At 36.9% G+C, this 27,165-nt stretch overlaps 1 protein-coding gene across 4 annotated transcripts in view; it reads left to right on the plus strand.

Annotated features, from left to right (window-relative positions):
• Positions 1 to 27,165, plus strand: part of grm7 (glutamate metabotropic receptor 7) — a 237,621-nt gene that overhangs the window by 98,410 nt on the left and 112,046 nt on the right. For all 4 annotated transcript variants that reach the window (XM_079593753.1, XM_079593754.1, XM_079593751.1 and 1 more), the window contains exons 3-4: positions 23,932 to 24,067; positions 24,492 to 24,646. In XM_079593753.1, coding sequence (XP_079449879.1) covers positions 23,932 to 24,067; positions 24,492 to 24,646 — 291 coding nt within the window. The remainder of the gene's footprint in view (positions 1 to 23,931; positions 24,068 to 24,491; positions 24,647 to 27,165) is intronic.

Raw genomic sequence — 27,165 nt, forward strand, 5'->3', positions numbered from 1 at the left:
TATTAATCAAAATTCACACCTTCCCAGCCCGGGTAGTAGAGATGTGCGGATGGGCTATTATTTCAATAAAAAAAATCAATAATTATAACGCCAATATTAATTCAGTATAGAAATGCAGACATCCCAAGTCTATCGGAAGGTCTGGGAGTCTCCTGCATATTGATAGCGGCTCACTGATGCCCGCGAATTAGTTAAAACCTCCCGGAATCTAGAGCTAGCGCGCCCGCGAGACAGAGTCTGTGCTCCAAACCGTGACGCGTGCATGGCAGAGAGTGAAAGAGAGCAAGAGACGAGACTTTTCAGCCTCTCCACGGGTTCGCTGGAGGGTGGTGGGGTATTGAAGCACAGAAACACTGTCTTGATCCTGGGGAAATTTTTTTATTCGGGATTTTCCTTTCCTTAAAATAACGAATTATTTTTTTTTAAAAATAACGAAGTTACTGATTACTTAATGCACAAAACTAACGCGTTAAGTTACACATTTCACGAAAAAGGTAATTAGAGTACTCTAACGCGTTACTTTATAACGCGTTACCCACAACACTGGGCCCTTCGAGGTGTCCATTGTCAGGTATTAATGGACTTCGGCGGAGGCAACCGTCCTCCACTGTGCCTCGGAAGGTTCACGCCTCGGGCATTAACCCTTACATAACAGATCGCTGCTAAGGATAACAGATCGTTGCTAAGGATAACAGATCGTTGCTAAGGATAACACACCGTTGCCATGAAAAGCAGAGCGTTGCCATGGGCACGGTGTTCTTTAGTGGAAGCAATACAATCGTTTTTAAATCAATAAACTCCTTTTTATACTATTTATATTTTATATTTTTATATAAAAAAATGTCCTGTCGCCTGGTTTATAATGGCAGTGAATGGCCGTTTCTTTTTTGAAGTCCATCAAAGTGCATCCATCCATGGTCTAAAATTACTAGCTTTAGGCAGACGGCCGTACGCATCGATTTATGGCGAAAGACTGACCCTTGACCTTGACGCACAACGTAATGACGAACGCGGAAGCGCAGAGGATAAGCAAAACAAAACACCAGTCAGGAAATAGAAGTCTAAAATGACGATTTTTAAAGAGAAATGTGGGATGAGCTTGATATTGTTGCCCAGCCCTGTTTAATTGAACCGCGAGAGGCATCAAATCTTACGCTACTCCTACATCCTACATCCTTCATCCTACATCCTACATCGGCAAGTGTTACTCTTGCGGCATAAATCGACTTGCGTAGGTGTCTGCCGGAAGCTAGTTATTTTAATCTATAAAGTTTTAAATATGGATATGTTTCTTACACAAACGCATCGCTTCACTTCAGAAGGACTTTATTAACCCCCCAGAGCCGTGTGGAGCACTTTTATCATGGATGGATGCACTTTTATGGACTTCAAAACTTAAATGGCCATTCACTGCCATTATAAAGCTTGGAGGAGACAGGACTTTTTTTTATATAACTCTGACTGTATGTCATATACAGCTAGGATGGCTTGAGGGTAAGTAAATCATGGACTATTTTCATTTTTGGGTGAACTATCCATTTAATAAATACTTTAATAAATACATTTAATAAATGTTGTTCATTGAACTTTCTATTCGTCAATGAATCCTGAAAAATAAATGTATGACGGTTTCAACAGAAATATTAAGCAGCACAACTGTTTTCAACATTGATAATAAACATAAATTTCTTGTGCATCAAATATTCATATTATAATGATTTCTGAAGGATCATGTGACACTGGAGACTGGAGTAGTGATGCTGAAAATTCAGCTTTGACCACAGGAATAAAATTACATTTTAAAATATATTCAAATAGAAAACAGTTATTTTATGTTTGTATTAACATTTCACAAAATTATAGTTTTTTTTTGTTGTTTTTTTTTACTTTAGTTTTGATTAAACAAATGCAGTCTTAGTGAACAGAAGAGACTTCTTTAAAAAACAGGTACCTTGTTTTAAGGATGGTTAGTTATTTTTAACTGGAGAACAAAACCAAATACTCTTGTTAATAATAGGCTCATTTTAATTCACGAATTGCATTTTCATTTTTCACAGTTTGCAAACTGTGGTATCAACAATGGAATATTTATTTGCTAATATTAAATTTAGGCAGTCTGGTAGATTTTTTTTTCCCCCACATTGTGAAGTATTCATTGCTTCTCACGTATGGGATTTGACCTTTCCAGCTCTCCCAGAGTCCCTCGAGCTGTGTGGGTAGTCAGAGATTTTGTGCCCTAACAAATGGAAATATGGCCAGTGGAATATTAATTCGAAGTGCTCGAGGGTGGGTGAGCGGCTTGAAAGACCGCTTGAGGTCTTGCCTCACAAAGGCAAGATTAAGCAGGCGCTAAGAACATATGTCCAGCTCGTGCTTTGCCGAGGTTTGTTTTGCTCGGGCAAGTCTTTGGTTTAGCAAGAACAGGCTGGTTGGATGTTTATCGACTTTGGTTTTACGGTTAAAACTTGCTGCAAAAATGTCACGTGTAACCTTTAAACTCAACATGACATCTAAACAAACCCTATTTACTTTCTCCATGCACGTTCTTGATATCTGTGCGGGTTTTTCAACGTTTTCCGTCTCTAGAACAACTTTTCCTTTCAGCCAATGCCACCAAAACCGTTCCCTCCAATGAACTGGCTTCATTTTGGTACGTAAAGGCAACTTTACAAACGAATCAATTCCTGATGGATAAAATCAGGCCCTATTTTTCCATGAATGTCCCATTTGCCTTGTAAATTCATTACTTTAGGGAAGTTTTTTTGCAAAATGCCACTTCATGTTGCAACAACACATTTCCTCTTGTTTTAAAATTGACATGATTTTATCAATACAGTATGTGTTGTGTTTTTTGCTTGGATTGCAAGAAAAGTGTCAACAATCTTCTCTATGGGAGAAGACGAAAGGTCAACATTTTGACCCACAACTGTCTGTTGGTTTGGCGCTGACGGGCTGGTTGGGAGCCGAGTGCGTCAGATGCGCTGATGGCCTTTCCTTCATACGTTCAGTTGATGATGGATGAGATTTGGAAGAAGCTTCTTGGCAGCTGTCAGCGTTTTGCGCGATTACTGACAGTTTTCTTATTTCCAGCTTTGGCTTCTGTATATAGAACCGTTGCTAGAGGTATTTTCATCTTGAAAGATTGTCATACAAGGCTAACGTTTTGAATTGTGTTGAATGGGCACTTGTGGTGTACTTCAAATCTTATTTCAAAGTATATAAAGAAAAACGTACTTGCAGATAATATGATATTAATGGAATAAAAAAAAGTCACTTGAGTGTACTTAAGGCGAGACACGGCAGGCAAAAACATTTTTTTTTTTTCACTGGTCAATTTTGAGATTTTGGGCTATTTTTTTTCAATATTATGTCTTCTTTCAGACTTGTGGTGAAAAAAAAGTCCAAAATACACATTTAGGTCTTTAATTTACTACACTTTGTCTATTTGCGCTTGTAGATTTCTCCTAAATTCAACAAAAGTTGGCGATCTAAATCATCCGCTGCTCCGCGATCGCTGTCTTCTTCCTGTCATCACACACACCGCTGGAAAGCTCTCTCTCTCTCTCTCTCTCTCTCTCTCTCTCTCTCTCTCTCTCTCTCTCTCTCTCTCTCTCTCTCTCTCTCACTCTCTCTTTCTTTCTCTCTCTCTCTCTCTCTCTCTCTCTCTCTCTCTCTCTCTCTCTCTCTCTCTCTCTCTCTCCTGTACAATGTTGTCGGATCCAAATATGGTCATTTCCTTTTTATCAGCAACCAATCGTCAAAGTACAATGGGCATTTAACTCTAAAAGAGAAATCTCATGGGCTGATATGCTGATTTCTGACAACGTGATTGGTTCAGATGCATCACGTGACGCGCTCTGACATTTAGATGTGTGTTTTTGACTGTTTTTCTGTTCAGTTGAAGGCCATAAATGCTGTGTTTAGACGTTTTGATGTGATTTAGGTGGTTTGTATTGTTGTTGCTAATGATTTGATAAGATATTGTGTTTGTAAATAGTTGTTTCCACTAAAAAAGTATGAATTTTTACATTACAAATCTTTAAATGCCGTTTTCTCAAAATGAGTTTTTTTGTCATTCTCCAGAACAAACATCTCAGCCTATGTAGCACCGGTGTATACCAAACTTTCCAGTTATACACTTAGCAATATTCTGAAGATATTTTCAGAGGGATTTGTTAATAAATCATTCCTGGCCTGATTTATGTGACATTTTAATTAAAAAAATATGGCGAAAATCGATTTTTTTAAGGCTATGGACAGTATATTTTGATTTCCTAGGTAATGAAAGCATATATCCTGAAATCACTCTGAAATTCTTTTTTCATCTTGTGTGTAAACAAAATAAAAAAAAATATTTTGCCCCTGGCTTTATCATATGTTTAGATCTATCTACCGAAAATATACGCAAAATTGCGCTTATTTGATGAGATAATGCCTAATTTGCATAATTAGCCATACACATGTCAAAAACTTGTAATACATTTTTTATATATACTTGTGTCAGTAATCAACTGAGGAAGTTTCATGGTGATATCTATTATTTTAAAATTTTACCCTATTCACCCGTATTGTCTCGCCTTGAAGAGAGGACACTTTCATGACTGTGTCTTGACATACTTTGTAACAATGTCTAATTAAAGGTTTTACTTTAAATTACTTCCTAAATGATTATGTAAAAATATTTTGTCACACTTTAAAGAAGTGCACATATTTTGATATGTTGACTAACATTATAATTTTAGCGTTAATATGTACTAAATTACTCCATTATTACAAATGTGTTTTACAAAAAAATTCATGGCGTTCAAGTTTCAATAGAAATTACTTTAAAGTACATTTTAGTTTACCACTATTGCTTGTCAGTACATTCGGACACTAATCATGAAGAGAACTGCAATAATTAAGATATCCTTAAGTACTAGTTTAGCCATTAACATTAAATGAAGTGTCCGAAAACATTACATTCAGTTTTCTAAGTATGCTAAGTATGTTATAATTACCGTAATAAGTACTATTTTTAAAGGGCGCTTCTTTTTCACAGATGTACATGTGTATATAATGCTTTACAAATTGGAGGGGACACATTTTTAACTGTATCTGCTGACCTCATGAATATTAAATATGTGATGTAACATACGCCCACCTCGTTTGCTGGAAGGCAAGTAAGTGGGCGCTAGACAGAGTAGGATTAGCTCTTACCGTTTTGGCCATTCATTTCAATGCTGATCCAAGCGTTTGGCAGAGCCTTCTGCTTGCTCTTAAATTCACTGCTTTACAAGGTACATTTTACAGCACTGTCAAGCAAAACACAACTTTGAACCTTACACGGCCTCTAAATCATTTGCATCACAGTTCAGGTTATGGATATCCTTTCCCAAATTCACACAATCTTCCATTTTTGGCTGTGTTTTTGTTATCTGCGTTTAGGCATTTCAATTATACATCCTGTGTGGACAGGCAATTGCATCACTCCAGAGGAGGAACGCCTATTGTCTATAGCATTAAAAATTGAAAGGGAAGCCGAAAGATGGTGAGCGAGCGCAGCGTAAACAAAGTAAATAAGCGCCCGAGCTCCTGAGGGAGCAAACGTGTGAGGTAGGTTCAAAGGGGGGATCTTTCTCAACTTAAAAGCCATGTTTCTACTCAACTTCAAAGCTGTGTTTTTGTACCGGTGAAAGCTGTGTTTAGTATACGCCTTTTTTGTTTTATTGTGCTGAAGCAACAGAGGTGACAAAACACAAAATAAAACATTAAGCAGATCAATCCAAGAGAGACGCAAACGCAGTCAGTCATGCTTTTGAAAAGCACCGAACCATGTCCGATCGCTTAACACAGATGTCTGAAACCATGGGCGGGAATGTTTTTGCACGAATTTCAAAGAGATTGCCAAATTAAACGTAATTGGGTAATTCGAACGGGGCGGGGGCGGGGGGCTCATTGCAGAAAAGATGTCACCGTGGGCTGATAATGAGGGAGATATCAGTGATTCATACTGATATTTGGAGCATGAAATTAAAGTTGCGAATTGGCTTTGTAGCAATTTGATTTAAGAGCGGGATCTGTAGTAATCTAGTGTCAATAAATGAAACATATAATTAATGGCGCTTGTTAAAACATACTTATGGTTCTTCATGTTAGTAGAAACTATAAGTCTGTAAATTGTCCTGTGCCATTGAGTTACTAAAACATGACAAATTGCAACATTTCATTCCTATGGCAAAATCATATAATATCGTATGACTCATTCAAAATAACTCAACTGAAAGTTTATACTTATTTTCATAATAATAGTAATCTGTGATTTTTATGGGTGGGTTTAGGTTATATGTTTTGCACAACCCAAGTTATACAATTTCTTGAGTTTCGTAATTTTTCGAATGACTTTTCTTAGTTTCAAGTTCTTAGTTTATACTTAAAAGTTTCATCAGGTTATATTTAATTTCTATCAAAAATCGGAACAAAAACAATTCGCTAATAATGTTGCATTCTCATCCTGTGTTAAAAAAAAACAACACAAAAAACTTCCGGGCAAATTGGCGCAAAATAGAAATAGTTGAAAAAGTTGTGGGCATTTGGGGAAGACGGGACTTATTAATCAAATGTTAATGTGTTTCCTTCTTGGTTTATGCAAATTATAGTATATAAATAGTTTTTATGCACCTGTTAGAAATTTTATTTGCATCTTGATCTTGAATTACCGTCACGCATTTTCTATGCAACATCTCAAAATTTGCATAAAACTATAACAGTCCTTAAAGATTGGATTTTCCAAGTAACCTTTTTAATATTCTGTTTCTTTTTCCTTTTCAACAGAACACTTTCTTGTTAAGGCCAATCTGTCAGGTATACAAAAAAGAAATGTGTTGTGTTGATTCAGAATGAAACTTAGATGTATAACATGACAAACTTTATTCTAAATTTGATTTTGTTTGTGTGACCGTCCCAGGGAACCAATGACCTGAGATTATAACACACGTTGTTCTCTTGACCGGTTGTATTGTTGTATAGACAGATTTACAGCAACAGCGGGCCGACCTTGGAGATGGTTGTCTGAGTCACAGGTCCTGAGGAGGGAGACAAGAAATAAAAAAACTGGAGCGCTTCCAGTAGCTCAGTGTCAGGGGAAAAATGCAGAGGTGAATGTCAGATGCTGCTCAGTGCCAGCATGTTTGCCCTTGATAGGAGACAGAGACAAAATCACTGCAATAAATAATCATTTTTTAATCTGTATTTTTGTCTTGTTACCAGGTAAATATAAAAGCTTTCTTAAAATGCTAAATTTGCTTGCAAAATTGTGTTGGAAAATACGATTTGTTTTGAGGGATCGTATCTTGAATAAGTAATACTGTAAAGTAAAGTAAAATAGTATTATATTTAATAGATTTTATAAAACGGTTAGTTCCAATCCTTGATTCTGATTGGTCAATAGCTGTGTTTTATTCACGATAAAACACGGCTATGACCGCTTCACCCAACGGTTCTATGTATCACTACACAACACCCCTAGCAACCGCTCTTAGCAACATAAACACGTTTGATCTCATCGATATTGTTCACTAAAGCTATAGTAGAGTATTGTGAGAGATCGAGTAAGCTATAGTAGAGTATTGTGAGAGATCGAGTAAGCAAGTGTACCTGCATTTACAGTAGATATTGCATTTTCCTTCAGGCCAGTTCTATATTCATAATAAAAAAAATCCGTTTTAATGTCCGCTGCGATATCTTGTCCTTTTAACAGTTAAGGGGTGTCCCTGTGCCTAGTCATCTGTCAGCGTCGTCCTTCTCCGTGATCACAAGTTTGAGTCCTTTCAATGTAAAAGTCTTCTCTACTAACTGACTCACTCATAAAGACAGTCTTTGCCGACATCTATTGGCGAAATAATGTATGTAACTTATGTTGCTGTTTACAGTCAGGGACTATTTTTTCCAGCGGAAGGAAGGCTTTTAGTGATTTTACTTCATGAAAGTTGCATAGATACATATTTTTCGGCTTTAATAGTTGTATTGTGTGGTAACCGTTGTATAAAAGCAATAAGGTACTCGAGGCAAGTGCTGTATCGTGAATAAGTCCCGGCTGACTCCTCTTCGCGTCGTGCTTTGTCGTCGACGTATTCATGATACAGCACAGCCTCTCTTACCTTATTGCTTACATAATGAATACTCAAAAAAAAGTGGGAATTTTTTTTGCCAGTGAGGTTAGTGAGAAAAATGAAAGTTTATACAAAATAAAATGCCCCTTAATGATGGAAAAATCACTATAATGCAATATTTCAATGCACTATAACGCAAGACACCATAAGGCAAGGTTTATTGTTTTTATGTATATATTCCTTTATATTTATTTTTAAAAAAATACTTATATTTTATTATATTCTCGCTGTATTTGCTGTTTTCCCCAATAAGCGGCACATTTTAAGACACGCTCTTAAAGATAATGACTCTCGGCATATGGTTTCTAGAGGAACCTTATCATGGAACTTTTTCCATTGCATAAAAGGTTCTAAAGGGTTCTTTAGACTATTCTATAGTTTGTTACATGTTCTTTGGAGAACCGAAAACGATCCTTCTATGGAGTTGCTGCAAAAAAAAAAACATTTTTGGCTCCTTTTTCATATATATATATATATATTAGAATATCAAGTTTTAAAATAGCTGAGCTTTTCTTTTTCGCAAGCATATACTCAATTTAATACTAGCCAGTAGCCAGATATAATTCACTTTCAGCTAGCAGCTATATGCAAATTGATTTCAATCTATATTTTGTGATTAATAATTTTGCACATCCATTTTATCTTGCTCAAAGTAACAAGGGAAGTGGATGGAAGCCTCCTTTTTTGGTCAGTTTTGTCAGACTCTGTTAGTCTGAATCTGAAATGACCGACTTTCCCAAAGTTGGCACCAACAGTCTCTATGATAGGCTTACTATGTTTTGGAAAACGCAGCCTAGGCCACTACAGGACATTGTCAGCCTAGGCCACTACAGGACATTGTCAGAGAAAACCTACAAGAAATGACAGATGTCAATAGCCAAAAGACACAAAAAAATGACGAGAACCTTCACAATAAATGACCACGCGAGTAGGCAGCGCGGGTCATGTTGGGACTGATTACTAGTTACTATCTTTGAGTGACTGAGCCACAGGGGTTCGGAAACAAACCGCAAACTGATCGAAGCGGTTGCACAGTGGGAGGATGACACAAATCACTGCCTGCGTCATTTCATCCGGTCTTCAGACTTGCAATCCAGAGCTTCGTCCAACCCTTCCCCGTCACTCAGGACTCGAATAACAAACATGTCAGACGAAAGGGCGCAAACAGCGTAACCTGGCATGACAGACTAATAACTAGACTACAGTCAGCTTTCATCTTCGCCAGCAAAGCATTTCCTTCCTCGTGGCTCTGTTTTTGATCTTCTAGACACATGAGGAAGCACTGACACTGGAAATTAGTCAATGACATTCATCTAGGAGACAAATCGTAACACGCAAAGCACCCGGAAAGACTTGATTATCCGCTGATTTCTCTCCAGAAAGACATTTCAAGAATGAGAAATGGATTGAAAGCTTTAGAAACCGTAGAGGACAGTCCAATGAGGTTGTGGCATTTAACAACACTGAGAATCGGCAATAAAAAGAGCTGGATTCATGCCCTGAGGAGGATGAGAGATTGTCCCAAAATGACTAAGAAACCTTATTTGGGAGACGGAAACAACGTGAGGCGGACATATGATATAAACATGCTTTTATTGAAGGATTGCAGAAGCGGCAAAGTGAGCCGTGTTGATTCGCTGACAGAAAGCTTGCTCACGGAATGGGATCCGGGGAGATTTTACAACTGTCATCGGAGGATTTTCCTGGGACGCAGGTAAAATATTAATGAGCGTTTCCCTCGGTATCAGCCGAACAAACACTGTGGCTTCTCGAGGGATGCGTTGTCAAGAGAGACAACTTCCAAAATACTGATTAGAAAAAGTTAGGATCCAAATGTTTGATTTTTTACATTTTGTATACGACTTTCGGTTGGTAATCTTGAAAAACAGTTATCATTGCTGACCACAAAATTTTGCAACACCAGAAAAAAAAAAAAATTGTAGAAACAATTTTCACTTCGAAATTTCACAAATAATTACAGTGAATCGGCAAGTAACACATTGAATTAAACGTGGAATTTTAAAGTAAATAATGTTTGTTTTTTTGTGTGAAATATACTCCAATAACCTCTACATCAGCAAAAAGTAATATGATATTCAAGAAACTGCCTTTAAAAATCAACAAATACAATAAAAATACAATACATCCTTCAAATATTTCTCAAATAAACCATTATTTCTTTCAATAATAATGGCAGTTTTTCAATCACAGTTTTTCAATAGTTCAAGTAAATATTTTCTAGTAAAATAAAGAATGAAGAAGCAAATTACAGGCAATATAATGAATTAAAACAGTAAAGGTACAAAAATACTTTTTAAATGATATCATCTACTTAGTACCAAAGTACCAGTACTTCCTGAATACAATAGAATATAGTAATAGTCTCTAGTAGTTTACATTTTTGCTGATGTTTTAGAAAGTCCCTTGATATTTCCTGTCAAAGATGAGACTTTTGATTATTGTTCCACAGGCTTAAGATGCAAAACAGAAAACGGTAAGAACGCAATTCAAAATAATGGCTTCTCGCAGTGACATGCCTGCCATTCAAATAAACCAGCTTTTGAAATTTTGACTAACTTCGGTGACGGGGTGTGCAATTGTATTATCAGTCATTGCTAGAGGCAAAATTAGCTGATGTTTTGTCAAACAAAAATGCATTTCCGTTACAGTTTATTGCCTGTTCTGACTGGCTCTGAGTTGAATTGCTATAATATTAATGGGTGTTTATCACATTTCTCATGGTGAATGTAGAAAATGTCATGATGCGGGAAATCGGAATGATATACAAAGCTTTTACACCACAAAGAAATCCATCCGTTTACGAGCTGCATAAAAGCAGGCAAAATCAAATGTGTGTGTGTAAATTGGACATTTCCTGTCATCTTTTCAATGGTCTTCTCTACATTGTTAATCTTTGCAAGTAACACAAAGACGCTTCTGAATAACAAGAATAAACGGCATTTCTTGTGTTGCTGCTCATTTGTGTAAAGCTGAGGTCTGCTCGATTTTCGTTCTTTAAGTAATAGCATGACATTAATTGCATAAAAGTGCAGATATTTGTAAAACCAACACATCTATAACTAGCTTCATTTGCATAGAAAGGAATCTTGTTTGGCAATATACCATGTTCAATGATCTCATTATTCTCTTCATTTCTTCGAGGATTTGGGGATATCTGGGCTGCGTAACACATACAAAATTTGTGATATACACAAAATTATGTTTGAAAATGGCTCCCGGGCAGATTTATTTTGTGTTATACAAAGCTTTTGAGATTTTTTTTTTTTTTTAAGGATGAGATAATTGCATACACCATTTTTTTCAGTAAAAGGCCAAATTAATGAAAAATTCACTAACTTTTTTTTTTACTTTTTTTTATTTATTTATATTTTTAACACATTTTCACTCGACAGAAAGTTTATATAAACATGCCTGATTCCTTTATGTAAATACTTGCACCCAAAAACTGCACCCAGATACTTTTTTTTAAATGTGACCAGAGGCTAATAACTACAGCCAGTAGAAGGCGCTATATCCGCATGTTTTCAACCCGCCCATAGAGGGATCTCACTCACAGAATGTATAAATAGTGTCAGCCATCTTTTATTTGGAAGCTAAGCTAACAGGCTCTTGTTCTTAGGAGAAAACTAAGTAGTAGGGGTTACCATCCGGCCGTCGAGATCTCCGGCCGGCTTTTGCTTTCTTCAGTCGCCATTCATTGTTTACATGCACACCTTTTGTTTCAATCTAGCTGAATTCATTCCGATTGGTGAATCTGAATGTAGTGTTTACATGAACGCTAAACAAGTGATGGGTTAATGTGCGTTTTAGCATTGCTAAGAAAATTCCCGCTCCACCGTGAGAGATACGAGACCGGTGCGTCTCACAGGTGTCGCTCATCAGTAATCACGCCACCGGCCTCGCGTCGTTCTCCCGCGGCCGTCAGTCTCGTCCTGCTCGCCACATAAACATGATGAATGGCGACTGTAGAACGCAAAAGCCGAATCCCGGACATTTTTGCCGATCTCGAAATCCCGGGCAGACTCGTCACGGAGACTCACTCTTAGCGTAGCCTTGTTGTTTAACTGGCACTGCACTCTGTTACCGGTAGGCGTGGCCTCGTAGGGCAGTAAAGCAAGTGCATTCTGGGAGTTGTTGTCTTGCATCCACATGAGCCACAAATACATTTTCTGGCTTTTCTCAGTCTAGAAGGCTCCAAATGCAAAAATAATTACACATTTCTACTACATAAATGACCCATTTTGAATACACATTTATCTTTCCAGAGGTGAAGTATCCCTTTAATGTCAGATTATTCAAATTCAAGTGAGTTTAAGAAGCACAACATTATAATGTACAGTGTGAAAAATGGATATTCATTTTGAGATTTGCTTAGTGTTACATTAAAAAAATTATGAAATTATCATTGGTGGCAAAATGGACTTTCAATAAAACTGATAGTCTGCCTATACAGTAGAAAAATGAGGTTTTGTTTATTTTTAATTTTTTATTTTTTTATCGGTGCTACCTGACTAGAGGAAAACAGAAAAAAAGCCTGTTGTTGTCTTACCTTTTTCCAAACAGTTAGAAAAACTTCAACACCCATAATGCACTGGGCACGGTGCCGTCCATAGCCCCTCCCACCAGTCTGCTATTGAGAATGTGAAGCTACATCATGCTGTGTTGCATGCTGGGGCAGCGCCACTATTTGGGGAAGATCGCCTTCTGCTACTTTTACTGAAATTAATACCGACACCTACTTTCCTTTTGTTTATTCACATTCTTCATGATATTGCTTGTGGGGAAGAGAAGCTATTTTATCGCACTGCATCATAATTTGATGTTTTCTCCGTTTTGCAGAATTCTATGCATAAAGTACCAGGTTACCATGTGTGCATGTCTGCTTCAGCCATCATATGGTAGAAATGTCCAAATAAAATATGTGTTCAATAAGCTGGCAGAAGGCAAATCATTTATTTGTTGGAAACATTTAAATGTCACTGAAGTCTTATTGTTGTCATTGTAAATATTCACTTTCAATCAGAGATAGTTGGACACACATTCAACGGACAGATACCGACACCAACGTTTTTTAAATATGTATTTCAAGAATACAACCAAAATCAAATCCCTGGAAGTTTGTGAACAGTTTTGTAGCGGCTGTTCCGCTAATTCACAAGTCGAGTGAGAGTCATACTAGCAAAGGTAATATTTTTATCAAACCAAACAAAATACAAACCTTTCAAAAACATTCAGCAGCGTGATGTTTTATTGAGTGATAGGCAGTGTCATTATTACTAGATTTGCTCTCCGCCGTCTACCGTCACCTCCTCAACCTGCCTAGAAAAAGCTATTACATTGTTCAGTTTTTTCCCTGAACGATGATGTGAGTAACTGTGGCTATTACTCAGAAAATCGAAATACTCCCTTAAACTGCCACACTAAAACCAGTTCAAACAACCACTGAAAACAACAGAGTTACCCAGAACTCAACACGCCGTGACGTCAGCATCACATTCACTATTGATACGCTTATCAGAGTCAAATACCACCTTGCTTTAGGACATACTTTCTTAGCAAACTTTTAGTCATAATGGTGTTGACTTGTATTGTTCCTGGGTGCAACAATTTAAAGAGTAAATGTTTAGCGTGGGTGAGTTACTTTTGGTTTCCAGTGAAGGATCCAGCACTTTGTAGGCAGCGGCTAAAAGCTGCAAAGTATAGAGAGAAAACCTCCGTGTTTGTAGTCAACATTTAAAACGGGATGAAATGAACACAGTGTGTAGCCCAAAGCAAAGCTGTTGCCACAGTGTTCAGTTTTTACCATAACGTCATTTAAAGAGTAGACAAAGTATGATACAAGTTTCAGTAATAAACCTATACTTACAATAACTGTTTTGTTAATAACCCTCTCCCGATCTGACTGTCCGTGGGCGAGGATACAAAAATGCAGAAGTATAATCTGTAGTTTTCACAAAAGCCCTGGAGCTGTTTAAAGTACTTTTTCTTACACATTTTTTGGTCTATGTATGATTATTATGATTTTTTTTTAGGTTAGGTTTTTAGGCCTATACTAAGCGGGTTAAAAATAGATGAAGTTCCTCTTTAAGTGAGTAGTAAAGACAGCAAAAGGTTATGCTAATTTAAAAGTACTAAAATGAGTATCCACAATGACAAATCCAATATTGGCCGACGATGAACCACTATTTTTATTGCGCAGATATACGGTCTTTCCTTTTTGTTCATACACTACCACTATTCTGCATTTCTAGAAAACAACCCCATGCACCTTGATGCGAGGTGCCTAAACGAAGATAGATTGCCCTGATGATCTTGTCTGACATTGTTACAGTGTGTAAATATAAGTAGTGCGCAAAGTCTACAGACTACGTCGTAACAAATTGCCTTTGTTGAGGCACAGCACATTTTGCTCGACTCTTTTCTAGGTCAGCAATGGTGAATGGACAGTCTAGACTGTGTATTATTGGAGAAAGTCGAAGAGATGCTGGGCTTTGTGCGTCACAAAGTTTTGAGACTAGAATTGAAGTGGATAATTTGTGCCTGTAGTGATGAAGATACCGGAGCTTCACCCTCTTAAGATGGGAGACAAGAGGATGATGAAAGATCTTAGTTTCTCTGCCCGCAGCCTCGCAATGGTTCGCCTTTGTTACATATTCAATAGAGATTAATTGCTGGCCCTTGCAAACAACTTTCCCTCGAAGCCACAAATCAACATAACACGCAACGCAAGGCCATTTAAGACGATGTGATATCTTGATTGGTTACGCCATCTTACCAATATACACAAATGAGTAACTGTAGGGGCATCTTATTGGATTCGCGCCGGCTCACACCGCGGATATTGAGTTTTTTTGTAAAGCTGTATGATAGAGAGGCTCGCTGAGTGGCACGTAGAATTGCCCTGCGATTTTAATTACAACCTTGAAGTTGCGATTTAGCTACTGCAGCCGGATCACTCAAGCTTGCCAGAGTTTAGCCCGGATCTCAAGGTTGACCTTGTAAGTTCTGACACTCCATGTGTAATTTTTAGATTTAGCGGTCCTGGAATGAAGTCATATTTCAGGCCATTGCTCTGGCCAGGGAATAGACATGAATTAACCTAAAAATGATTGCCTAGATCAATATTTTGTCATTCATGATACTGATAGATATTTGCCGTTCATCCTTGAAGTGCCAAGATGGGCAATAACTAGAGTTCTTTATGAGACTGGTGTCTAATATCCTCAAAACTGAGTAGAAGCCAAAACCCACACACTCTTTTACTAAAATCGCGCAAACGGCTGCCATTGAATATTTGTATTGATGGAGCATTGACCGTTCACTAGAGAACAACTTTTTTAGAATTAGATAGAGAGAACTTTATAGCAGTGCCTACTCATCATTTAAAGGGGTTCAATCAAGCTGATATATATACAGTCAAACCCCCAAAAATTCAGACACCTTGCAATCCTAATTTACATGAAATACTGCCCCCACTAGTAGTAAAATATAAAAATATATATATGGTGTCTGAATAATTTTTGGTTTGAATATATATATATATATATATATATATACATACAAACACTAAGCAATGTTTAAGTGTGTCTGAGTAGAAACTACCCATAAACTGAGATTAATTGGATCAAGGCACACCATAACACAACCATGAACAAACTGAAATGTCAGTGTGGACTGGGCTGCAGTGATACAATCAGTGGGAAATGGGCTTTTTTGAGGGATTAGAGCAAGATCAATGTGTGTAAGTGAAATCCAGTCGGCTCGCTCGCCAGCCTCATTCACCAAGCAGATTAACTCTAATTTTTGGGGCTTAATCTCCTCAATTCGCTACCATCACACAGATCTGCTTATTAGCTCTGTCAGTAGTCCATCTCCTACTATATGGCGCTTATATGTTGGAGTGTGTTCCTCACAGATGCATTACACAAACACTTGCTCATTGATCCAATGCAATAAGCTTAAGGGGATCGTTCACCAAAAAAATGAAAAATCTCATAATTTACTCATGTTGTTCCTCAAATGTACTTTGTAAAAACTTTTTTCTTCTGCAAAACATAAAATATATTTTGATGATTGTTTTTGCCCATGCAGTCAAGGTCAATAGGGACCTGTTGGACATTGGACTCCATTGACTTTCATTGTTTAGACATCAATTATTTTACATTTGGCAAAACATTTTCTTACTCAGTTTTGTCTTGTTTTTCAAATCAAGTTACATTCACTTGAGAAAATAATCACTCAATTTCCCATAATTTACTCACCCTCGAGCCATCCTAGGTGTGAATGACGTTCTTCTTTAGCCAAACACATTCAGAGTTATATTATAAATTTCAAAAAAGCTCATCCATCCATCATAAAAGTGATCCATACTACTCCAGGGGGTTAATAAAAGCCTTCTGAAGTGAAACCATGCGATTGTGTAAGAAAAATATCCATATTTATAACTTTATAAACTATAATCACTGGCTTCACAAGAGAGTTATGTGGTTTTCGCGAGATACGTCTACTCTCATCTAAGACTCGTGTACAGTTGTTACCAAAAGCCTGTGATTATAGTTAATAAAATTATAAATATGTATATTTTTCTTACCAAAACCCATCACTGAAGTCGTCTTGATCACCTTTATGATGGATGGATGCGCTTTTTGGGCTTCAAAATCTTAAGGCTCTATTCAATGCCATTATAAAGCTTGGAAGAGCCGGAATATTATTTAATATAACTCTGGTTGTGTTTGGCTGAAAGAAGAAAGTGATCTACACCTACTGTAGCATGGCTTGAGGGTGAGTAAATTATGGGTTAATTTTCATTTTTGGGTAAACTATTCCTTTAAGATCAAAATTATGTGTTGGTGCTTTTACCCTATTGGGAGATATCTTGTTTTCCCCAAAATTTAAGTCATTTTGCTCATCAAGTATCTTGATTTAAGAATGTTTAGATATTTGTACTGGAAAATACTGTAAAAAATACTTGGTAAGGAAATCCGTTTTTTGCGGTGCACACCATCTCCGTTGCGATCTCCACCTGCTTCCGAGCGTCTGATTGCATGTTGAATGAAATCCTCATTTTCGTGTTTCGTTTAAACAGACCTCTCCACATTCATGCAGCACAAATTACCCCCTAATGACGGGAAGTGTCTTGAATCTCAAACATTTACTTCGCTGAGTGTCTCTGATGGCTGTTGAAGCACCGTGATGAAAAGACGAGGCGTCAACAAGTCTCCGAAGAGCCAATTACCAGAGGCTGTTCATCAAAATGGTGTTCTGTTCACCCTCTTCCAGCGACCACGGGCACCATTTAGGGTTTAGTGTTGGTTTGTAACGAATCAGGAAATATGTTGATATAAACACATTCGTCTTACATTTATGCTCGGAAAGAAACATTGGAAAGTCAAAAATCAAACATTTGTAGGTCACTCCATTTTGTCTGATATAAACAAGTTGCAATTCCCAAGAGTCTTTGTCCCGTGTCTGTAAATATACATTAGATAAATGATTCAGAATTACACATATTTACATTTTTAAAATAGGATAGAGTGGGGCAACTGTCACACTTTTTTACTCCAGTGAATATATCTCAGTGGATTTATAAGTGATTACAATGATTTATGAAACAAAAAAATAACAAATTAAATTATGTAGCCTATTGCAGGGCTGTACAGTGCGACATATACATTGTATTGTAGTTGGTATTTGATTTGTACGCTTGTTATGTCTATTTGTTATATGTACAAAAATCTCATCAGTACTTCAAGGAAACTAAGACCGAAAAAGGTCTCCTTTGAGAAAATCCTTGCGCCTTGAGGTTTGCCCTGGATTACGGTGGTCATTTCTGACGGTACAAGATTAGGAATTAGATCCAGGTCAAGCCACTATAGTCTGTTAGACATCGTCTCCGGAACTTAGGAGTGACATCCGGCTTTATGGATGTGAATAACAGTATTGGCCTGGAGAAATGTCAGAGTCCTCCTACTAAACCTGGTTTTACTTTACCGGGTCTGCTCACTTTTATCTCCTTTGAGCTTGTACTGTCAGCGCCACTTAAATTTGAGGCGAGCTTCCAGCTGAGAACATGCACCGTAAAAACTCTTACCTGAGCTGACCCTTAAAATTAATATTGTACGTGTAACCCATTGTAGCTATTGGTTTATTCAGTAAAATTAAATGAATAACCATTATAGATGTGACATTTTTTTAATTAACTGACAAAACAATTTACAGTGATTTTGCCAAGGCAGGTTCTTGGTCATGACTAGAAGTGCCTAACCTTTCTGGGCACGTCTACACGGCAACTTTGTACTAAGAATAGAAAAGTTCTTCCCTTCCGTTTTTCACGTACAGACGACGGCATTGTCAAAACAAACCCCGTTCACATAAAACGACTAAAAATCGCTGTATTATTCATGCCAGGCCAGTAGGTGGCTGTCACTTTGTAAAGAAACACTACGCGTCTATAGACTGAACACGTAATACGCATGCGCATGACGTCACTGTTTTCACAAATTCATGTTTTTGTAGTTCACGCGAAGACGATAACGCTATCGTTTTGAAAACGACTTGTTTTGAAAAACGTCTTGAACTTTAATACCGGTTTTTAAAAGTTTGCGTTTTCAGTTGTCGTGTAAATGAATGGCCAAAATGCATAAAACACTTTTTTTTTTAAATGGTGTCGTGTAAACGGCCCCTTAATTAAGACAAAATCACTGTGCTTGTTGCTTTATAATACAACGGCAGTATACAAGGTACCGATATTCAATACACAATGACATTTAATAATTATAACAACAACTACAACTTTTATTGGCTTACACACTGTAAAACTGTATTTTCATGATTTGTTATCACAACTTTGTATCTTTTGTCAAATCAACTTCGATAACCAATGTGTGAAGATAACATACTATTTTGAGTTTCTGTTAATTAAACCATTCTTCTTCATTGTATTAACTCAAAAATTGTATTATAACAAACTCAAAATTTTAAGGCAACAAAGTAACTTGCTTTTTTAAGTTAAACTAACAATTTTTTTACAGTGCTTGTATTATTGTTATGTTTTAATAATAATTACAAATAATTATGAAATCATATTAGAATTTATATTTTTAGAGATCATTTAATTGGTAGTCTCTCACAGGTGTGTATATTTCAGCTATTTTACAACCGCAGTCCCGTTGAACACATTCCGCCGAGTTTAAATCCACTGCTCATAATTCTGCCGTATTTTCCATCAACTTCATCACAGAACAGCACATCTGCATTGCCAGGGTCACAGGCTTGCAAACACTGATAAAATGTACAGCTTGAATGTACAGGACAGTAAATCGCTATACAAATGTAAATGTGTCCGGGTGGAAAAGACGTAAAGGTATTTCATTTCAAGGTTAATTAAAGTTTGCATTGGAGTGACTGGAATTTCATTTTTTAAACTGCCCAGAGGGATACTGTATGTTATAGGGCTGAAATTAGTGACGGGGATATGCAGAGGTTTAACAATGATGACATACCAACACACTTAAAAATATCTCGACTTAGAAGAACGCCGGTGTTGGAGAATAGACAAAGAGAGAGGCCCATACACAATGGCTGGATTACATTTCAAGGATTTCACGGCATGCTGTATAGGGAAAACACAGGCTGTATCCGCTTTGGTGATTCATACTGCATACATTGTCAGCATGCATTGTGCATTTTCCAAGACGTGTTGGGATTGAAACCCATGGTTAAGAGGGATTTAATTATAATTGGTGTCTGCAGGGCCTGTCCGTGTCAATTTACTGCCAGTCTTGCCACTCGGTGACACGCTTCCGAAGATCCTAATTGGTCAGTTAACATTAGTTGACAGATCAATTAAACCGCATTAACTCAACTCGAAAGGCCGGAAAGGTTCGGATTTCGGACTTCCTTTCAAGGTGTAGCGGGTTAATCTGATGTGGTACAGTACGGCAGGAAATGACATATCCATCACACCATTATGTTTTCAATCTAACACTCGTAGCAAGTCCGTTTCGGTCATGTCAGTGTGTACTTCAGTGTAAGATAACACATTTCTATCCATTTCTTATCTGACATTGAATTTGTTAGTTGTATTGATTTGTTTGAACGTGCAAATTGGTCAAAAAGAATCCTGAGTTAGTTTGTTCGAATCAAATTAACGAATCAGTCACTGAATCTGTCAGTGCCATTATTCTTTTTTATGTTTCACACAATTGATTTGCAAAACAAAGATAAAGAAATCATATATTATAATAAGGAAGTCATATTTTATCAGCTTTAAGCCTTTGGTCTGAATTAATGGAATGTAAAAATGGCGGGATAATCATAATAAAATAAAATGTGTTCGTAGGCTGAAAAATAATCATACCGCAAGACCAGTAGTCTGATTCATGAACAAATGACGCATAAGAGTTGTTTCTTTTAATGAGTTAAGATCAAAAAGAGTAATTTACTACTAAGTTAGTTTGAATCATTCGAACGAATCAGTCACTGAATCTGTCGGCCATTATTCTTTTTCATTATTCACACAATATGATGTATGAAACAAAGATGTTTTATCACACACACAAAAAAAAATCATATTTGAGTTTTAAGTTTGCCGTCTGAATGAATGTTATAAAATGCTGATTCAAAAGAAACATACTGCAAGACCAGTGAAGTCTGATTCACGAACAAATGACTCATAAGTGGAAAAGATGCAGGAAACTCCAAGGCACTCTCTTTAGACAGGTTAAAAAGCCTTTATTTTTATGGCTTGGTCATTTTAAACCTTTAAAAAACTCTGACGCGTTTCGGCACACAAGCCTTCGTCAGGGAGTCAGTCAGGTTGACTCCCTGACGAAGGCTTGTATGCCGAATGACCAAGCCATAAAAATAAAGGCTTTTTAACCTTTCTAAAGAGAGTGCCTTGGAGTTTCCTGAATCTTTTCCACATATGATTATCCCATCCAAAGAGCACCTCAAGCTAACATTTTGAGTCATGGAAGCGTTCCTCAGACATTTGATAAATGACTCATATTAGCTGCTTCTTATAATTAGCCGGTAAAAGGTATTCATATATTCTCAAGTTAGTAAGTTTGAATCTAACGAATCATTCACTACATGTCAATGTCATTGTTCTTTTTCATGATTCACACAAACCAGTTTACGACAAGACCAGTAGAGTCTGATTCATGAACAAATGACTCATACGAGCTGATTCTTTTAACAGGTAAAAAAAAAGTCAGTTTGAATCACTCTAACGAATCAGTCACTGAATCTGTCAGGGTCATTATACTTTTCCATGATTCGCACAAATTGATTCGCAAAACAAAGATAAGTAAATCATATTTTATACATTTTAGAAATCTGAATTAAGGTAATGTAATGAGTTAAAACGGCGTGAAGAAGAGCAGTAGAGTCTGATTCATGAACAAATGACTCCTATGAGCTGCTTCGGTCAAATTGATTCATGTACTCTCAAGTTAGTCAGTTTGAATCATTCTAACGAATCAGTCACTGAATCTGCATTCTGAATCGTCATTATCCTTTTTCATGATTCACACGCACTGATTTACAAAAAAAAAAGATAAAAAGCCAGCCATATTTTATGATAAAGAAATCATATTGTACCGGAGCTGGAAGATTGCAGTTAAAACAGTGGGAAGAGGAGCAATACAATCTGATTCGTGAACAAATGACTCATTTGAGCTGCTTCGTTTAGTCGGTTAAATGGATTCATGCATGTGCTAGTGAATCTGTCTGTCATTTATTCCTTTTCCATGATTCACACACACCAAGTGGCAATTGAACTTTGTCATCATGTATTTTGGATGACCCGTCTAGACCGCATTAGCATTTGTGAAAGTGTTCTTGCATTCATGAAACATGCGATAAACATCCGGTATCCTGGCATTCATTCTGCTGCGTGGCATTCATCTATCTTAGAATGGCAGAACAGTGTGAGGTTCCCCAATGAATATTCCAGATAATGGGAAAAAAATCCCCAAGGCTAAGTACACTGCGATGAACGGGAACAGAAGAGCGCTGCTGTGGGATTTGATCGGGACAAACGTGGAGTGATGCCAAGTGTGGTGCCTCTCTTTCCAGAAAAGCCAGTGTTTTGAAGCGACTGGCGATGGGGTTTACATCGTTTGTCTGTCCCTTTTTATCGCATTTCCAATGTTCTGATGCCAAGCTCATAAAAGTGCCACTCCGGGGCAACGGGAACGGACCCAGATATTGATGTCGGCCATCTAATAAATCACCAGGGAGATTTGGACTCGTCATCAACCTGCATATAAAAAAGAGGAAGCTGTATTTCACTTTCACTTACATCTCTGCCAAGAAGCTTTGAGTTTTGTTGTTCCTAAGCAGAGTGATCCTGTCTATCACGTAGAATAATTATATATTAAATGGGGAAAATGTCTTGGAAATGGGTTGATATAAGAGAGTGACATATTCCATTTCTATCCGATTCAAAACCTGCGGAACTGTTGATGGATTTTGACATATCCTAATACTTTTCCATAGCAGTGCTGTCCAAGATCTTTCCCCTGTGTCGTTCATTGCAAACTCCCAGATAAGAAAGTCTGCTATTTCAGGGCTGTTAAATAGATATGGATGCAATTTTATTAGTGCTGGGCAACGATTAATCACGATTAATCGCATCCAAAATAAAAGTTTGTGTTTTCATAATGTGTATAATTATTTTGTGTATATATACTGTATATATAATATGTATATATATGAATGTATATACTGTATAAACACACACACACACACACATATTTGCATGTACTGTATATTTATACATAATTTATATTATATATAAATACAAATATGTTTTTATATAAATAACAAATTTTTCTTAAATATATACTACTAATAATTTACTAATATAATCTACTAATATAATTTGACATATTATGTAAACACAAACTTTTATTTTAGATGCGATTCATCGCGATTAATCGTTGCTCAGCACTAAATTTTTGTATACATTGTTCTGGGAAGGTTAGATTATTAGAAAAATAAAACCTACAACCTTGACGAACATTCTGTGTCTGTTCTCTTTAGGTTTACACAAAAAAACCTCCCTTCAACACTTTTGGAAGGTTCATTTATGGATATCAAATCAAAACGTAAAAATAATCATGCACTGTAAAAATAATATGATCAATAAGTTATGGCAACATATATTTTTACATTGCTTTAACTCATCAAAATAAGTTAATACATTTATTGTTTTAAGTTATAGAAGATTCAACTAATTTGTTAAATTCAGTTTAATGTAAATTAAGTTGAGATAACTTAACAATCCAAGTTGATTGTACTTAAAATTAAGGCAGCAACTTTTTTCTTCTTTTTTACATTGAAACAGTCTGTATATAAACAATCTATCTTCAATCAATTTTCAAATTGGTGTTTCTGATGTAAACTCCCTTTATCATTTGTTTTTTGCATTGTTTTCTCTGTCTTGGCTTTTCGATATTTATCCTGTTGTACGGCACAATGGCCAACTACTGTTGTTTTTATTGTGCTATATACGTAAATACAAGATGATTGATTGATTGATTGATTCTCTTTAGCTTGTCACAACAAAGCCTTCAACATTCTAGGAAGCTTCATTTTGGTTCCAAATAGGAACCAACAGAGACCATTCATGGAATGTTGAAATTTGGCACCAGAAAATAACCGAATGGAAACCATGTAACGTTAGGGGAATGTACGTCCATATTTGAATGCATCGCTGGCTTCACTCATGCGCCTCTTTCTTCTCTTTCTCTAGGTGGAATCTGCATCGCTCAGTCCCTGAAGATCCCTCATGACCACAAGCAGGCTGATTTTGACAAGATTATCCGACAGCTGCTGGAGACGCGTCATGCCCGGGCGGTCATTATTTTTGCTTACGACGAAGATATTCGGTAAGCTGTTGACAGCGTTGCCTGCCGAGGAAGAGGAAGTGGGAATTGCAAGATAGAGCTACAATAAATTCCATTTTCAAACAATTAATCGCTCCCTTTTGAGCTCCAAAAATAACAATGTAAAAGTTGTTGATGGCAAGAAGTCAATACTCCGCTGGCCTGAAAGCTATTACTTAGATAAAACTCAAGGGTGCACTTCAGGGGTTTATATCTTGTTTGCTGGATAAGCTCAGGCGCTAGGGGTATTGATTAATGACATCAACATGTCATCAATCAGCCAAGCCGATTCAAAATTGCTATTTTGTATTTCATTCTCGATAACGATTCAATCTGGATGCCATTGCAATTGCTCTCCTGGTCTCTTGAAGAGTCACAGAGGGCCTCAATGTCAGGGTAATGGTTCCATGTGTGGGAATGTTCGCAGGGGGATCCTTAACGCCAGTAAAAGAGCGGATCAAGTGGGCCATTTCCTGTGGATTGGGTCGGATAGTTGGGGAGCCAAGAACAGCCCTATTCAAGGCCTCGAGGATGCCGCCGTTGGCGCTGTCACCATCCTGCCAAAAAGAGCCACTGTTACTGGTAAGATTGCAGCGTGATTGATGTTTTTTTTGGTGTGGGGGGGGATAATGCTAATGATATCCAGGGAACACCAACATCTCTCATTGTTGTGTGACATAGACCAGTATACTGGCTTCGTGTGGATTCTGGTGATGGGGTGCTAACTCTTATTCTTTAGGTGTCAAAACGTCTTGACACTTAGAGACTTTGCGCTGAACATTTAGAGGTGGTTCATCATCTACAGGCAGATTACAGTATGTGTTGATTTTCAATAAGGCCGGTGACACACTGGATGCGTGGCGTGAGCGTGGCGTTTCTGTTGCGTGTCAGCTGCGTCGCGTTTTCTCTGTCTTTACACACCAGAACCGTGCCTGACGCGGTGCTGGCGCGCTGCTGCTGCTGTAGGTGACAGAGGGACAGAGTAGGTGACAGAGTTTCTCCACCTCTTCAATTAACCTGCCGTCGTCCATCGTTGCAAACTCGAAGTGTAGCCTACTTGAAAGTGTCAAGTCGCGTGATTTGGATCACCCTTGTTCACATATGGGGAGAGTTGTTTGTGGAAGGCTATAGGCTACTTCATGTTAAGCATACATACATATAAAGCCTACTGATAAAGGACACCGTCAACAGTATTGACGGCAAAATGCAATATTTGAAAATCGATAATTATTTATTTTTTTGTTTTTTAAATTACATTTATATCTGAATTTATGTCAACCTATAGACTTTCAAACATCAAAATGTCTTTAATTAATATGTATTTGTGTACAAAATGACATAAACATATTTTACTATTATATTTTGCATGGAAACGCTTCCAACACGCTTGCGTGTCGCGTGAAAAATAGGCGTCGGTTCTATTTCTAGCATGCACGCGTCACGCAAGCAGTGTGCAAGCTCTGACCTGTTAACATGGGAGCCGAAATCAAAACGGACACGCCACGCAGCTGAGACGCTTACGCCGCGCATCCAGTGTGTCACCGGCCTAAGACTTTAAGACTTCAATTAAGATTTTTCCCTCCTGTTTATGTTAAACACTTCCATTCAAAAGTTTGAGGTGGGTAAGATATTTGAATGTTTTTTGAAAGAAGTTTCTTATGCGCACAAAAGGTCCATCTATTAAAAAAAAATTATATATATTTAAATATATATATAAATATATATAACACACACACACACAAACACACAGAGAGAGAGAGAGAGAGAGAGAGAGAGAGAGAGAGAGAGAGAGAGAGAGAGAGAGAGAGAGAGAGAGAGAGAGAGAGAGAGAGAGAGAGAGAACAGTAGTATTGTGCTTTTTTTTCCTGTGGTCAAAGCTGAATTTTCAGCATCATTACTCCAGTCTTCAGTGTCACATGATCCTTCAGAAATTATTATAATATGATGATTTGATGCTCAAGAAACATTTATGATTATTATCAATGTTGAAGACAGTTGTGCTGCTTAATATTTTGGAGGAACCTGTGATGCATTTTTTTTCTTCAGGATTCATTGATGAATATATGACATAAAAAAGCTTAGATTTGAAATTTTAATCTTTTGCAACTTTATAAATGTATTTACTGTCACTTTTCAAATTAATGTGTCCTTTCTAAATAAAGGGAATATATAAACAAATACATAAATATATGAATAAAAATATTATGGATCCCAAACTTTTGGAAGCTAGTATAATCAATTCCATTGATCGTGCCTTGTAAACTTTGTGTAATGTCTTCGTAATTTATTTAGCTTTTATTGTAGATTTTCTAGTTTTACCCTGGCATCAGGCCCAGATTTTATATGTTAAATATGAAAATACATCATAAACTATTAACAAAACAATCATAAATGAAACAATGATAAACTATTTAAATGTTTATAGTGTGATACATATTTAGACAAATTACGAGTTGTGGTGATATTTCCACGACAATCAACATTGTCCCAAACACAGTTTTTTTTTAATTTGCATAATACTTTACCAAGGTGAGCGGCAAGCTGCAATTTTAGCAACATTCTTAAGTATATATATATATATATATATATATATATATATATATATGTATATATATATATATATATATATATATATATATATATATATGGGTGATTCTTAGACTACGGGCACTTTTATGTACTCAGGAGTTTAGGTATGGTTACAGTAGCAAGTTTTGGGTTACTTTATTTGAAGGTGTCATTGCTACAGTGTAATTATATATTTAAGTACTGGGTAATAATAATTTACAACATGCACTTACTATAGGGTTAGGCCAGGATTAGGTTGAGGGTTAGTTGTACATGTAATCATGCATAATTTACTGTTATTACTATTGTAAGTACATGTAACAAGGACACTGTCAAATAAAGTGTAACCAAATTTAGCATAAAATTCCAGGTGACAAATCTGCATGGGAACATCTTTCACATTCATTCGAAATTCCCAATTGCACCGTTTCCTATTGAAATGACTGTATTTCTTCCATGAAGATGTTCCCTTAGGCAAATGTACACGTGTATACACACAGTTGGACATTTTTAGATCAAACTAAGCTAACTAA

This window comes from Phoxinus phoxinus, assembly GCF_949152265.1.
Source record: "Phoxinus phoxinus genome assembly, chromosome: 20".
Lineage (NCBI taxonomy): Eukaryota > Metazoa > Chordata > Actinopteri > Cypriniformes > Leuciscidae > Phoxinus > Phoxinus phoxinus.